This window comes from Notolepis coatsorum (assembly GCF_963971535.1).
Source record: "Notolepis coatsorum genome assembly, chromosome: 3".
Taxonomy (NCBI): domain Eukaryota; kingdom Metazoa; phylum Chordata; class Actinopteri; order Aulopiformes; family Paralepididae; genus Notolepis; species Notolepis coatsorum.
Window position 1 is genome coordinate 33777891 of NC_140167.1, and position 16696 is coordinate 33794586.

Genomic DNA, 16696 nt, shown 5'->3' on the forward strand with positions numbered 1-16696 from the left:
GCTGTCGCTCTATCGTCACACAACAGCACACCACACAGACTCCGCACACACACTCACTCTAGCGACACACAACAGCACACCACACAGACTCCGCCCACACACTCACTCTATCGTCACACAACAGCACACCACACAGACTCCGCCCACACACTCACTCTAGCGACACACAACAGCACACCACACAGACTCCGCCCACACACTCACTCTATCGTCACACAACAGCACACCACACAGACTCCGCCCACACACTCACTCTATCGTCACACAACAGCACACCACACAGACTCCGCCCACACACTCACTCTAGCGACACACAACAGCACACCACACAGACTCCGCCCACACACTCACTCTAGCGACACACAACAGCACACCACACAGACTCCGCCCACACACTCACTCTAGCGACACACAACAGCACACCACACAGACTCCGCCCACACACTCACTCTAGCGACACACAACAGCACACCACACAGAGTCCGCACACACACTCACTCTAGCGACACACAACAGCACACCACACAGACTCCGCCCACACACTTGCTCTATCAACGCAGAAGGACATCTAGCTCTATGAAAAGGCAGACCAGTCGTTTGTTTTTTGCGTGATGTGTTTTTAATCAGCTCTGTGTTTTACTGCACACTTTCATTGGTCTGAGTAAGCCCTATCATTTCTACAGCGGGGCTGTTTCTTCTCTCTATTGATTGTTCTCCCTAAGCAGGGCGATGCTTGCCTCTTATGTGCTGCTACGAGCCTTGCCCCCTGCCACACAGGGAGCTCCCGTCGACAGAACAGAGGCAGTGAGCCGTGCCTCCAGCAAAATACTCTCATACGGCCTAATGAATACACATGGCTGTCCTAATCAGAAGAGACTCCACAGTATTGGTTGACCACTGTATCTGACCATTTGAGAGAAGTATGAGGCAAACTCAATTTATCACCGTTAATTACAGACCTTACCAGGCCTAATGTAAAATACCATACAAAGTTTACTATATATTCCAATAGAAATGATAAAATTACTGTCTCTGGGGATAAGTGATCATTGCCCAATCCCAAGTTGTTGTCGAAAGGAATTGAATGAACAGGCCTTTATAAATGACCTCCATCACAGTAATATTTATTATACTACTGAAATCCCAGATGTCGAGCTCTGGATTGTTTCATAAATACTTTACTATTAGGGATGCCCCGATCGATCGGCCAGCGATCAGTATCGGCCGATATACACTATAAATATGAGATTGGTGAATTCCGATAATGCTTTATTTTCGCCGATCGTGAAAACCGATCGAAGACACGCGCGGAAAACATGATCCAATTCTCAGCGGAGTTCTCACTCGCTGACTTCTCTCTCAGGCACACAGCTGCTGCTGCTGCAGCGCAATGCCCCTCCCCCTCTTCCTCCCCCTCCCAGACCCGTCATGTCAACAAGCTCCGGCAATAGTCTAGACTCGAGTCTAGTGCATGAGCAGCTCAGAGCTCTTCTTTCAACATAACAAGCATTAAACAAAATGGCCTATTCACTTTAGTTTAATGCATGAGGCATTGTCTAATGTTATCTAGCTACTGATAGCTCCTGATATCAACGTCTGATATCATCAGTTTGGCATTTGTTTTCGCAGGTGCTGGCTAGCGTTGGCTAACTAGCTATCGCTACATGAGCTAACGTTAGCTACCTAGCTAACGTTACTGTTTAAACAAAATGACCCAGTCAACTATGCACTTTTAGTTTAATACATGAGGCATTGTCTAACGTTATCTAGCTGGCTAGATACTGATAGCTCATGATATCAACAAATGCTCCGGCAATAGTCTAGTGCATGAGACCTCCGTTAAATAGTTCACTTTAGTTTAATACATTGTTGTCTAACGTTATCTAGCCGGCTAGCAGTAGCTACAGATAGCTCCTGATATCAATGTCTTATAACATAATTGACATTATTCGTTTTTGCAGCTGTTGGCTAATTAGCTATCATGCTTCACATCTTATACGTTTCAGACCCTGTTGAACTATCGCTCTGACTGGGGACGCTGAGGGCATGCTGAATGTGATTTGACCAAAGCAGAGTATACACACAGACAGTGGAGCTGTTTGCAGATAGCGAGCATTTTGACTTGTTGCGTGGTGGCGATGTCTCACAGATAATACAACTACAAGTATAATTATATAATATATATATATTAAAAAAAGGAGGTATATATAATTTTTTTTTTACATTTTTTATAAAACCAAAAACGATCGGTATCGGCAGTGTATCGGCCGATATGGCTCATAGACGATCGGTGATCGGTATCGGTGGCAAAAAACGTGATTGGGGCATCCCTATTTACTATCAATCATTTATAGACATTCACCCTTCAAAAAGCTTAGAATGAAAGATAGATAAAGTCTTTGGCTTTCCGATGAGCTAGCGGCTCTGTTTAGGGAAGCCTGGTCTCTTGCTAGATGCACCAATGTAACTACCAGTGGTCCACATTTAGAAACCGTAGACATAAATGCACATCCTCTGTGAGAAATGCCAAATCAAATTATTAATGAGACTTAATTACTAGCTCCAACTCAAACCTTACACATTTTTGGAAGGCAATAAGCACAGACAAAAACAAAAAACACAATTTCTCTGCCTACACATGTTAAATGTGGTGACTGTTTTGTTTAGCTTGCCTAGTTCTTTATAAACACTTTGCCGATGCTGGTCATTTATTTATTGAAAAATAATACACAGGGCCCCGTCGTATTAATAATGATTGTGTGAACACCATGAGCCACGTTTCTCAGTTCACTCCGCTCAGCAAACTCCGCCCACACACTCACTCTATCGTCACACAACAGCACACCACACAGACTCCGCCCACACACTCACTCTATCGTCACACAACAGCACACCACACAGATTCCGCCCACACACTCACTCTATCGTCACACAACAGCACACCACACAGACTCCGCCCACACATTCGCTCTAGCGACACACAACAGCAAAAAAGAGTGCTGCCCTTTTCATAGATCTGTCAAAAAAAGCATTTGATACAGTTGAAAATGTTTTGCTCTTATGAAGATTACACACTATTGGCTTGGATGGAAATGCTTGTGATTGGTTTCAGAATGATTTGTTTGAGAGTGTGTGAAGTCAGGTAGTGTCCAGTCTACAGTAAGTTCTTGCCGGTAACAAAACGTGTTCCACAACTTTTGCGCCCTGTCCTCTTTACCATTTATATTAATGATATTGTTTCTTCATTGAGCGGCTGTCAAGTTCATCTGTATGCTGATGACACTATTAATGCATTGTATTGCTGATTCTGTACAATTAGCATGAGAACCTGCAACTTTCCTTTAATATCTACAAGATGCAGGTATCAATCTTAACCTGGTACTTAATGCAAATAAAACAAAATGTATACTGTCTACTAGAGCCAGAGATATTGATTATAATAGTATGGATATATCCACTGCAAAGGGATCTAAAGGAATTTACATTTAAATACCATATAGACAATATTGTCAGCAAAATAATGGCTTATTTTACAGAAACAGAACCAGCCTCCCTATGATTAGTAGAAAAAGGATTGTTGAAGCAGTTTACTTATCCGTTTTGGATTATGGGTACGTCACTTCCACTCTTAAACCATAGACTCTGTCTATCATTCCACTCTCAGATTTGTTTCTGGTGATATATGGTACTCACCATTGTATCCTGTATGACGAGGTGGGCTGGTCTTCTCTGGCTGAGAGGCGTAATAAATATTTGGATTTGTTTATCTATAAAACCCCTGTTGGAAAGATACCACCTTACATCAAAATAATGCTTGGAAGATTGGAACTTTGAACTCTATCTAACTCGCTCCAATTATTGACTCATGCTTAACACTCAGACTGCCAGAATTACTGCACCCGCTTCAGTCCCCAGAACGGTCTCTCATAAAAATGCATTGAAATACATGATAATATAAACGGCAACAGCTAATGAATAATATCAGAATATATATATATATTAGGGGTGGAACGGTACGCATTCGAACCGTACACCGTTCGGTACGACCTCCCCGGTTCGGGGCATGTGTGTATTGTTCGGTTATAACGTTAGCCACAAGCTAGGCTAACGTTAAGTTAGCCGCAAGCTAACTAGCGTTAGCCGCAAGCTAACCGTGGAAACGATCACAGTGAAGTGACTCCACGACACCAGTTAAATTTTTTGGGGAAGGGGGGGGGGGGGGGTATATTGACGAGGCTTGACAACAGAGGTTCAAAGATAACTTCACATTTATTGGCTGTTGGTTTATATTATATCATCAGGGCTTCTCCTTCAAACACAGTCTTACTGTTGACTATTTACTTCCTTGTGTGACGTCACTTCAAATACGGCATCCAAGACACTCAAAAAGCAAAAGCGAGTCGAGTCGATTAGGTACCATGCAGTGAAAATATTTAGTACACATGATTTATTTATTTTAAATAACACAGTGACTGTTCCTTTGTGATAAGAAAGTCTAGTGCTGGTTGAGCATATGCATACTTTATTTTGATGGACTTTGTCTATAATGTGGCCACAAAAATAGAAAGGTTTAATTATTTTGTTTGTTTGCACTAAGTTAATACTTTGACAAATGTTGCCTATATTTTTCAGTCAGTTTGGTCTTTGTGTGCCAAACATTATTAAAGGTAAACTTATTTTTTTACCAAATAAATGACAAGCATGTTTAAATCAGCAATGCCTCCCCTCTCTCTCCTAGCTCTAACCGTCACTGTCAAAATAATGTGCCTGATGTCAAGCTGCCTCATTCTTTCAGTTTTTGCATGACTACGTCCTTGAGAATAACTGAAAAGTAGGATTATTTTTAGGCTATATATCTTATGCTGATGTATGGTATTTTTGGAGTGTTAAAAAAAACAATATATATATATATTGTCATTATACAGCACAAGTACAATACACCATCCAACCAGAGTGGATAAATAAATGCTCCATAAATAAATAAATGCGTGGAGAAATGGCTTAGTGAGGCAGCTTCAGCTTTATACATACTGTATAAAGAGAAGAGAAGCAGGCTATTCTCAGTCCTCGCTCCACAGGACAGCCAAAACCCATCCAATTTTCAAAAACTGAATACATTTTTTTATATATATGTCGAAGAGTACTACTAAGTAATCTACCTTGCCTATATTACTACTACAGGTATGATAATATGTCTATACTACTATGCACTCAAGACTGTAGGCACTCAAGTTTGACATTGTTTGACAAACAATGGTCCTCATTCTCAAACGGACATACGTAAAAGTTACCAAGGAATTCCTTCGTAACTCGATTTACGTACTTATTCGGCATTCTCGAACGGCTTCGTATTGTAAATTCGTTGTAGGATTTATGTAGGATTTACGAACTCGAAAAGGCAGTTGTAAGTCGGACAGACTGGTGTGGGCCCGTGTTTTCAACAGCTTTCTCTGGGACAAGTAATTGGGGATTGCTGCCCAGAGCCAATTCAGTATTGACATTATTAAATGAGATATGTCATGTTCTACAGTAGGACTTACTACTATAATACATAATAAAACAAGTCATTACAATAATAGAAGCCTACTTTGCTGGAACGATTCATTTAGCACGTATACAGTACGTGTGTGTGTGTGTGCTTGTGCACTGAGGCTGCCTCACTAAGCCGTTTATCCACGCATTTATTTAGTTCTAGCAATAGGAATAAATCAAACCAACAATAAATAATATCATAGATAAGAAGACAGTATATGGCATATTAATACAGTATCTGTGTGTAATGCTCATGATGCCTCATTGAGTCAGGACTATAAATGCCAAATGTAATTGTTAATGATACAAATATTGTCGTATTTATTATCATTCTAATTATTTAACAGATTTTTATTTCTTTTGATTTGTCACTCGACGTCATTGTAAATGAGGGCAACCTCAACCTCAATGGTTCTTTGAGTTTTAAATAAAGGTTTGAATGAATGAATTATGTATGGGCTGTTAATTATTCAGAACACAGTGGAAGACATTTGTGTTCATGCTGAAAAGTTGTTCTATTATTTCTAGTATCCATATTTCTAAATTCATGTTCTCTGCTCATTCCTTCTATTTCTCTTATCTTTGATCTCCTTCTCTCCCCCTACCCTCCCAGATGGGTCAGTCACGGAGCCCGACATGTCGGCCAGTTTCTGTCCGGACCACAAGGCTCCCATGGTGCTGTTCCTGGACAGGGTGTATGGTATCGAGGACCAGAGCTTCCTGCTCCACCTGCTGGACGTGGGCTTCCTGCCGGACCTCCGGGCCTCCGCCGCCTTGGACACGGTAGGTGGGAAACAAGTGGCCTTAATCAAAGAACCATAAAATTAAACATTGGACATGTAAATACTAGTTCTATTGCTTAACACATTGGGTGCCAACGACGAGAAATGTTGTTGTTGGCCGCCATGCGTTGAGTGCCAATGACGAGAAATCTCGTTATTTAATCGTTATTTCTTTTATTAGCGATATCCATTCATTTTTCATCCATACAGCCTCATGTTATCATTGGGACTGGCTCTGAGCTCGAAAAGGGCAAATACCGGCCCCTATCGTCTCCCGGATGGTATTGCACCCATTGGAATGGAGTCGATTGGAATTCATCAGAAAAAAAAACTCCGGGCTCCACATTTGACTTCTGAGACATGTAACCTGAGACTATTGCATCCACTGAGGGAACTGGAAGACACGTCGATTATGTGTTTTGAGTTATACCGTTGGATCAATAAACGCGATCGATATTTGGAATGGCGATCAGGAATTGGATGAATCTTTTTGCAGAACATCTGATGTGAGGTAAGGACTTTATTTTACCAGTATTGGGTTAATCAGAGTTTTTTTCCACAGCGTTCACAACGTGTCTCCTATGTGTGTATGTGTGTGTGAGTAACGTTAGTGCCAAGCAGGACATAGATAATCGATTTTTTTCAGCCTGCTTCTCTACCGTGCATAAGTACACATATACTATCGATAATCTAGCATTTATTTGAAAACGATTCATAAATCAGCCGGAAAATGACAACGTGTTGTGTGTATTCCACTAAAGAGCTATTATCGCGGAATCTTCTATCTAGAAATCTCCAAAACTATACTAGTATTTAAAACGGTATAAAACGGAAATGTACTGATGAAAAAACAATCTGTTTCGTACATGTTGACTGCAAGCAAGTCATTGATAAGTGACGGGCATATTAGACACATAGCCATAATTTAAGATATAGTTTATGCGTTCGCAAATGTGCTCGTCCTCTCATTGATTAGAGTGGTGGCACTCAAGCGATAAATCGCGCACCCCCTGCTGGCAACCAATGTGTTAACGACCATCATCTTGTGTTGACAGTGGCTCAGGAGGTAGAGCGGTCGTCTGGTAATCAGAAGGTACCCGGTTCGATTCCCGCTCCTCCCTCCTCCTCCAGTGTGTCGAAGTGTCCTTGAGAAAACACTTCACCCATAACTGCTCCCGATGAGCAGGTTGGCACCTTACGTGGTTGCCTCTGTCGATGAGTGAATGGGTGAATGTGAGGCATAAATTGTAAAGCACTTTGAATAAAAGCTCTATATAAATGCAGTCCATTTACCATCTTGAATATGTTCTTGTATATAAGCTTCCTTTTGAAGTAGATTAACTTATTCACGCCAACCTTTCGCAACATAAAACATAAAAAAAAAACAGGAGCGGAGTAGAGTGAGCGAATGTATTTCTGGAAAGTGTCAACAAGAGCCTTAGGATGTAAGCAGTCTGTGTATGTTCTGAGTATACTGTGCTGAGGTGAGCGCATTAGCAGGGGGCTAACCCATGGTAGCAGGGAGAGGCTTGTTTTGGAGGTCCCAGAGGTAACGCTCACCGGCTCCCAGTGCTAATGTGACAGCAGCTAAGAATAGCCCTCTCGATCCCCAGCTGTTCTCACTGACATAAGCCCAAACACAAAGTTGATCCCTACTGAGAGGCACCTGGGATCATCACTTGCTACTGTAGCTTAAAGCAACCGTTAGCGAATCAACACCTGATTTAACACACAACATGAGCATAAGCAAGCTGTTTACTGTTGTCTCTACCCTTTCCCAATGCCCTATTCAGTGTGGACTACTCTGTCTATATTCTTTATGAGTGTATGGCGGCAATTTTTTTACTAATTCGACACATTTATTGACTGAACATTATCTGGGTTTTGCAGGAGTTTATTTCACCAAGATCATTATTATATTGTTTACCCTCTTAGCAGTCGGGCATATTTTGCATAACGCCTGTCGATTGCATTCTGAAAGTAAATTGGTCACTATTTTGGTCTGGAACCATTTGTAGCAGATGCACAAGTCTGGCTCTTTTGAAAGGAAACATTCTGAATGTTCTTCCACAACAGGTAGAATTGTGGTGAGTGCAAAGTTACAGAGGTTTGAAAAATAAAACTTTTACTTACGTCTGAATTATTTTGCAAACAAATGCCTGCAAAAGAGTTCCAGCTGAGAGGTATGAGCTGGACAACACAATGGGTCCATAGCCTGAAGTCTTATATAGTACAGGTCCAAAGTTGATAACAATACCACAGAAAATGTCAGACCACTGACATAAGCATGAACACTGAACTCTCCACACACAAGTACACATGAGCACACACATACACACACACACAACACAAATGCTGCATTCGCTCACACACAAACGGTCACTTTAAACAAAATGGAAAGGACACGTTAAAGGAACGAGGAAAATAAAGGCCACTTTAAGGAAAGAAATGATGTGGTTCTTGTATAGTATAGTTTAGAAATAGCAAGTAAAACTGTATATTGTTTAGTAGTGTACAATAGGACCCAGTGCCTCCGGCAAGCGATACCGGAGTCTTATGGCGAGCACAGAAAGACTCAGAAGGAGCTTCTATCCCCAGGCCATCAGGCTGCTAAACGAACAATAATCGCTAAACGAACAATAATCACTATGCAACAACCATCAAATGCACACAGCACACACACCCACACGCACACACTCACTCAAACAAACAACACACTGCAGCACCCACTCTCCACACTTTAGATCACACAAACACACTTACACTTTATATTTATTGATAAAGGATTTGCACTACAACTCGTACACCTACTGTGAATTGTACCTAAACTGCACCCCGTCCATTTATGCCTTGCACTATATAGTATTGTATATTAGTACACTGCACAGTATTGTATATTGTATGGTAACTACGTCTACGAACATTGTACATATGTCTAAACTGAACACTGTGACCTCTTTTTTTACTTCTAATTTTTACTATTTTTACTATGTTTTTATTTCATACTTATCTTGTCATGCACAGTCTCTGGAGCGCAACAGTAAGAAGCATTTTGTACAAAAGTATTCTGTACTTCTGTATGACAACTATTAAAGAAACTTGAAACTTGAAACTTGAAAACTTAATCCGTAGCTAACATTGTATTGCACTATCTCAGGAATTTAGCATGCCTATATTATGTCTATTTTATTACCTGTTTATTATGTCTATTTTATTATTCAGTATTATTGCACAATCAAAGCGGGTATGGCCACCCGCATTTCACAGTATGCCCTGGTATGTATGTGACAAATAAACCTCTTGAATCTTGAATCAGGTCTAATGCCGGGATGATGGCCACGCGATGTGACCCTTTGACCTTTTACAGGAAGGTCTGCGCACCACAGAGACGTCCCTGGCCATGAACCGCTACATTGGCTCGGCCGTGCTGCCCCTGCTCACCCGCTGCGCCCCCCACTTCGCCGGCACGGAGCACTATGCCACCCTCATCGACTCCACCCTGCACACCATCTACCGCCTGTCCAAGGGGTGGTCGCTCACCAAGGCCCAGAGAGACGCCATCGAGGAGTGCCTGCTGGCCGTCTGCAAGTAGGGAGCTCCGGCAGAAATCAGTTAAACTACCATTTAAAACCATTAGTCGCGAGTTAAAGCGATATGCAACATTTTGTAGAACATTTTGTTCCTCACACCAATATCAGTTCATATGCTGCCACAGATTTTTCATCAGTAGCTCAGTCTCAAAAACATACTTAAATTTTTTTTTAATTGTTTTGCCAATTCACTCCTGGTCATTGCGCTGCCCTACTGTCGGTCTGGAGAGGGTGTAGACTACCACATGCCTCCTCCAGTGCATGTTGTCAGCTAAATGACTAAATGTAAATGCATGTGGACCGCTTCTTTTCACCTAATACATGTAGATAGGACTTTGACTGGGAGAGCATAACGCGTGCAGGAGTTCACGCTATCTCCGTGCTGACCAGTAGGAGTCGCTATTGCAACGACCAGGACTCCCCCACTGGCTTCCCACCTGCGAACACTGCCAATATTGTGTTCGTAGGGACAACTGACCAAGTCCCCGAGGTACCGCTTACAGCGGGAATCGAACCCAGAGTCTCTGTGGTGGTAGGCGAGTGCTTAGACCTCGACCACTACTCGGCCACCCCTTCAAAAAGGGAATCCCTTGTACAGTACAAGTAGTTTCCGTATCGCAGAAGATAAATATTATATATTTGAGACATGGATCTGAAACATTTTCCAGATTCCAGATCTTTATCCACTCTCACTATGTGCCAGTGCTGAACCATTACTTTATGCTATCATATAGTATATTCCTACTACTACGGTCCAGAGCTCGCTTTCCCAAAAGCACTAGAGTGAGACATCTTAGTGTCTTAGTGTTCCTCCTGGAGGGCCCCCCGGGGCAAGTCCTCTCTGATCTGTGTCCCCTGGTGTCCTGCATGTCCCTCTCTTATCTGTGTCCCCTGGTGTCCTGCAGGTCCCTCTCTTATCTGTGTCCCCTGGTGTCCTGCAGGTCCCTCTCTTATCTGTGTCCCCTGGTGTCCTGCAGGTCCCTCTCTTATCTGTGTCCCCTGGTGTCCTGCAGGTCCCTCTCTTATCTGTGTCCCCTGGTGTCCTGCAGGTCCCTCTCTTATCTGTGTCCCCTGGTGTCCTGCAGGTACCTGCGTCCCTCTATGCTGCAGCAGCTGCTGCGCCGCCTCGTCTTTGACGTGCCCTTGCTGACCGAGTACTGCAAGATGCCTCTCAGGGTGGGTACCACCATGTTCCTCCTCTCTCTCTCTCTCTCTCTCTCTCTCTCTCTCTCTCTCTCTCTCTCTCTCTCTCTCTCTCTCTCTCTCTCTCTCCTCCTCATCATCCGTCATCCTTTATACTCTCTCTCTCTTCCCCTCGCTATGTGTCTCTTCCTGTCTGTCTGTCCGTCTCGTTGATTGTTCTTCCCCCATCTCTCTCTCTCTCTCTCTCTCTCTCTCTCTCTCTCTCTCTCTCTCTCTCTCTCTCTCTCTCTCTCTCTCTCTCTCTCTCTCTCTCTCTCTCTCTCTCTCTCTCTCTCTCTCTCTCTCTCTCTCTCTCTCTCTCTCTCTCCCTCTCTCTATATCTATATATCTATATATCTAACCCTAACTAACTACTGTCATGCACTTGTCCTAATAAACTAACCTACACTGTAGCACTCAACACTTTGATGAACATTGTTACTCAGCTGATAGAGTTGTGCCCTTCCTGATGACTTGTCGTACAGAACTTGTAAGTCGCTTTGGATAAAAGCGTCAGTTAAATGACTAAATGTAAAATGTAAATGTCTCACTCTCTCTCTCTCTCTCTCTCTCTCTCTCTCTCTCTCTCTCTCTCTCTCTCTCTCTCAAGCACACATACCGGTATATACCGGTACAGGCACAAAAACACACAACATCCCATATTGTACACGCACACACACGCACGCACACACACACACACACACACACACACACACACACACACACACACACACACACACACACACACACACACACACACACACACACACACACACACACACACACACACACACACACACACACACACACACACACACACACAGGTTGGCAGTGTGCTTGGAAGGGGCCAGCTAGTGGAGGAGAACAGGACAAGAGGGGCGTGGTACTCCGTGGTAGTAATGGCAGGAGACTTAGAGGCCAGAGGGAAGACTGGACATAGTTGTTCTTTGCTTTGATAGACGTGTTAGGATTTCATTTGTGCTGAGTTCGGAATAATTGATTTACCCTGATGCATCATTCACTGTGTATCCTGTTTGACATGCATGGCACAGTGCCAGTGCATGGTGTGTGTGTGTGTGTGTGTGTGTGTGTGTGTGTGTGTGTGTGTGTGTGTGTGTGTGTGTGTGTGTGTGTGTGTGTGTGTGTGTGTGTGTGTGTGTGTGTGTGTGTGTGTGTGTGTGTGTGTGTGTGTGTGTGTGTGTGTGTGTGTGTGTGTGTGTGTGTGTGTGTGTGTGTGTGTGTGTCTGTGTGTGTGTGTTTGCATGTGTGTGTTTGCGTGTGTGTTTGCGTGTGTGTGTGTGTGCATGTGTGCACAGCATAATGCCACGACAGTATGTGTGCATGCCGTAATATTACTTAATATAACCTATGATTGTGAGACAGTGGGTTTCTCATTGAAGTCCCATTAGAATTCACGTTGTGATCTCTAGCACGTTGACCTTTGACCCCTCCATGTCCTCCCCAGCTGCTGACCAATCACTACGAGCAGAACTGGAAGTACTACTGCCTCCCGTCGGGCTGGGGCAGCTACGGCATGTCCTCCGAGGAGGAGCTGCTCCTCACCAAGAAGATCTTCTGGGGCGTGTTTGATTCGCTCTCCCAGAGGGTGAGGGGGTCACCGGTGTCTGTAGGGAACATAGGAGGGCTCTCTGTCAAAGAGAGAGATAACGAGCGGACCTGAATGAAAACGCTCTCTAGCTCTGATCACAACGTGGTATCAACACATGCTCAGCAGACGTCCATTCATTCAAAAAAAAATATATATATATTATTTTTATATTATATGTAAATATAATTATAAAAATTATATTTATTGTTGGGCTTTCTGTATTTTTCACCCATCCCAATTTAGTCGTTATGACAATTCCCTTCCTGGTCGTTGCGCGCATTGCCGCACTGTCGGCCTGGGGAGGGTGTAGAACTACCACGTGCCTCCTCCGATACATGTGGAGTCAGCCAGCCGCTTCTTTTCACCTGACAGCGAGGAGTCTCACTGGGGGAACGTAACGCATGCGGAGGTTCACACTATTTCCCCCCTGATACCCTCCCTGCTGAACAGGCGCCCCGACCGACCAGTAGGAGTCGCAGTTTACAACAACCAGGACACACACCCCACCGGCTTCCCACCCGCTAACACTGCCAATTGCGTTAGTATAGGGACCACTGACCAAGCCGGAGGTACCGCTGACAGCTGGATTCGATCCCAGAGTCTCTGTGGTGGTAGGCGAGTGCTTAGTCCACTGCGCCCCCATTCATTCAATCTTAACTATACTCGATGAATACACTGTAGTAGTTAAACTAATTGTATTGAATTAGATTCATCAGAATGCTACCCTACTGCCTCAGTTATTGAATGGACTGCAAACAGGGTACCATGATGCGAAAACATGCTAAATGTTGATATTCATTCTAATACAAAAGCGTGGGCAAAAGGGCCCTCGAGGTAAAATCATAAAACAGAGTGTTCTTTGTGATATAATGCAGTAAAGTCTTTTTTGACTGAGATATGAGAAACTCAACAGTTTAAAAGAAAAGTGGTACATCTTCACAGAGAACGATTCACTCAAAGTGCAGAAGACACAGCGCATGTCTCCACAGCACAGCGTGTGTCTTCTGTGCTTTGAACGGATGGTTTCCTGTGGAGATGTGGCACGCTTTCCCAAGCACTTGAGTTTTTTCATTGTACTCGGCTTTAGCGCGAAGCCTTTTATTGAATTGTATCACAAGGGAGGCTCTCTCTGCCTAATATTCATTCTATAATCCTTTCAAAGATTGATTGATTGATGTCTTTATATTGAAGCAATAAAACAAGGATTGTGCAATACAATACAAAGAATATCGATCAAAAGGATAAAAAAAAAATACAATAAAGCCCTAGAGCTTGTTTCCATTGTGGTCCTTGAAGATGCAGAGTTAAAAAAAAGCGTTTCTATTAATATTTATTTCCATAATGAGTTCTATCCTTCTGTTTCAAGTTTTTCTTGATCAAAGTATGTGGATAATGGGAATTGATTTGACACGACTTTGTCTCGAAGTGTCTTTGTGTTGCCGATGTCTGTTCTTGGACGTGAGGCTGTGGAGAGAGAGACGACCTCCAGGTCCTCGATCTAAAGCCTCTGCTTCTGTTGCTGCCACTCCTAGAATGGCTCTACATTAAAGGTCTCATCTGCTGGCTCTGGGAGTCAGGGTTACATTGGCTGAGCTGAATGGCGACTTTGCGAGCTTAATTTTTAGGATGGATCCTCGCTTAACCCTTTCCCTTTCACTACCACACTGTGATAGTGAAAGGGTTAACCCTTTGTAGTGTGGTAATGCAAGTATTAACCTTCTGTAGTGTGGTAGTGAGAGCATTAACCCTTTGTAGTGTGGTAGTGAAAGTATTAACCTTCTGTAGTGTGGTAGTGAAAGCGTTAACCCTTTGTAGTGTGGTAGTGAAGGGGTTAATATCTACGATTGTTATTGGTAGCAATTCATATTTTTTTAGCATTTCGTTTTTTTTTTATTATATATTGGATTAGATTTAGATTATATATGTAACTATATTTATTGTAGGGCAAATATAACTAAGAGGGCATACATACCCTCATCTCGCACCTTGTTGCCCATATGCACATGTCCAGAGTTAATTATATTGTATATTGTTTACACTGCCTTTTTATTCTATTTTTATTTTTATTTCTCCACTGTACTATAATTCTGTGACCTGTACCTGTATGTCTTCTACTACCTGTACCTCCCCTCCCCCCTCCCCCATGCTGCTATGATGCCTGAATTTCCCCAAGGGGATCAATAAAGGAATATCTTATCTTATCTTATATTACGGTGAACAAACTACAAGGTCACTACTGTGTAATAACATTGAAATAATGTAATTACTTTGTAATGATGAAGAGTTATTTGTAATTATGGAACAAGGCTATCTCCAGAAGTTTTATCAGGTCTGGCTGTTATTTCCGCGTTATCACACAGTAATTACACTGTAATTAAGTATTATCAAGTGAAGAGCTGCTGATAAATTAATTAGGAAGTGATAATTTGTAATGTAACGATATGAAGGATGGATTTGTATTTACATTCTCTAAAGAGTATTATCTCCTCTCCCCTAGCAGAAGTATGACGCAGAGCTCTTCAAAATGGCCATGCCTTGCCTCAGTGCTATAGCTGGAGCGTTGCCACCAGACTACGTGGACGCCTCCATCAGCGCCACGGTGGAGAAGCCTGTGTCTGTGGACGCTCAGGGGAACTTCGACCCCAAGCCCATCAATACAGCTAAGTAAGCAATACTGGGGCCATAAGACCATGTGAAATATGACACCAGTCAGACACAATACATAGTAACTTTTTATAAAGGCCATAAACAATGTACGCCATTAAGTTGATTAAACGTGCACTGCTGGTATTGTTTATGGCCGTGCCTTTAAATTTTTTAATCCGAGCATGCTGCAACAGGTGTATTCGATTTGCACCTCTGTGACTTATTCTTGCTCTCTCTCTCTCTCTCTCTCTCTCTCTCTCTCTCTCTCTCTCTCTCTCTCTCTCTCTCTCTCTCTCTCTCTCTCTCTCTCTCTCTCTCTCTCTCTCTCTCTCTCTCTCTCTCTCTCTCTCTCTCTCTCTCTCTCTCTCGCTACTCAGCATATCTCTTCCAGAGAAGCTGGAGCACTTTGCCAACAAATATGCTGAGCATTTCCATGACAAATGGTGTGCAGAGAAGGTAAGGATAAAGATGCAGAGAAGGTACGGATAAAGATGCAGAGAAGGTACGGCTAAAGATGCCGAGAAAGATAAGGCTAAAGTGCCTTCTGCCAAGCTTGCACTAGTGCATCTTTCAAAAATGGGAAAAAAAACAGCCAGTGCTAAATTTGCATTGTCTCTTTAAAGGTGCTATAGATAAACATTTTATGTAGAGTAATCTTTCAAAAAGACAAAATGTATGTTGTTGCAGGCATGTAATACACTCCCATTTCCTCACGTGGAATGCATTGGATAAATGACATGATGGTGTTCTAGTGCGACATCTAGTGGCTGAATGTTATCTATAGCACCTTTAATGTACAGTATTGTGTGTACTTTGACCTACAGTAATGGAATATCCAGTCTGACTAATTAATCATGAATCAGGTCTAATCTATGCAGCTCTCAGGACAAGACTGCTTCCAACCTCATAGACAGTTGGCCGTGTTGTGTGTTGTGTGCTTTAGGTGTTGCTGGGTTGGAAGTATGGGGACTGTGTGGACGAGAAGGCCAAGATTCACCCTCAGCTCAAGACCTACAAAGCTCTGACAGAGAAGGTACAAGAGCACTATCTGAACATGCAGATTTGACAACAACAATGTTATCAAGGAAAATGATTCAAGGAAAATCAAGGAGTTGTTTTGGTGTTGTTTCTTTGTAAACAACTGTCTACAACTTCCCTACACTGTAATCATAGTAATCATAATAATCTTAATATATAATCCCATATACTCTGTAGAATGCACAAGAATGCTGTGTATATATATGTATATATCCATATCTGTCTGAATATACCTGCCTATATACCTACGTATACACCTGCATATAACCTATATAATTATGTATGATAGCATGTACAATAATGCTGTATATACCGTA

General features: G+C 42.6%; 1 protein-coding gene across 1 annotated transcript in view; it reads left to right on the forward strand.

Moving 5' to 3' along the window:
* The window catches only part of LOC311225759 (ryanodine receptor 3), a gene marked incomplete at both ends in the record, with an annotated part of 274770 nt that overhangs the window by 167580 nt on the left and 90494 nt on the right, over positions 1-16696 (forward strand). The window contains 7 exon segments of the mRNA XM_084311153.1: positions 6118-6315; positions 9682-9902; positions 10990-11080; positions 12552-12692; positions 15196-15359; positions 15719-15797; positions 16285-16374. Coding sequence (XP_084167279.1) covers positions 6118-6315; positions 9682-9902; positions 10990-11080; positions 12552-12692; positions 15196-15359; positions 15719-15797; positions 16285-16374 — 984 coding nt within the window.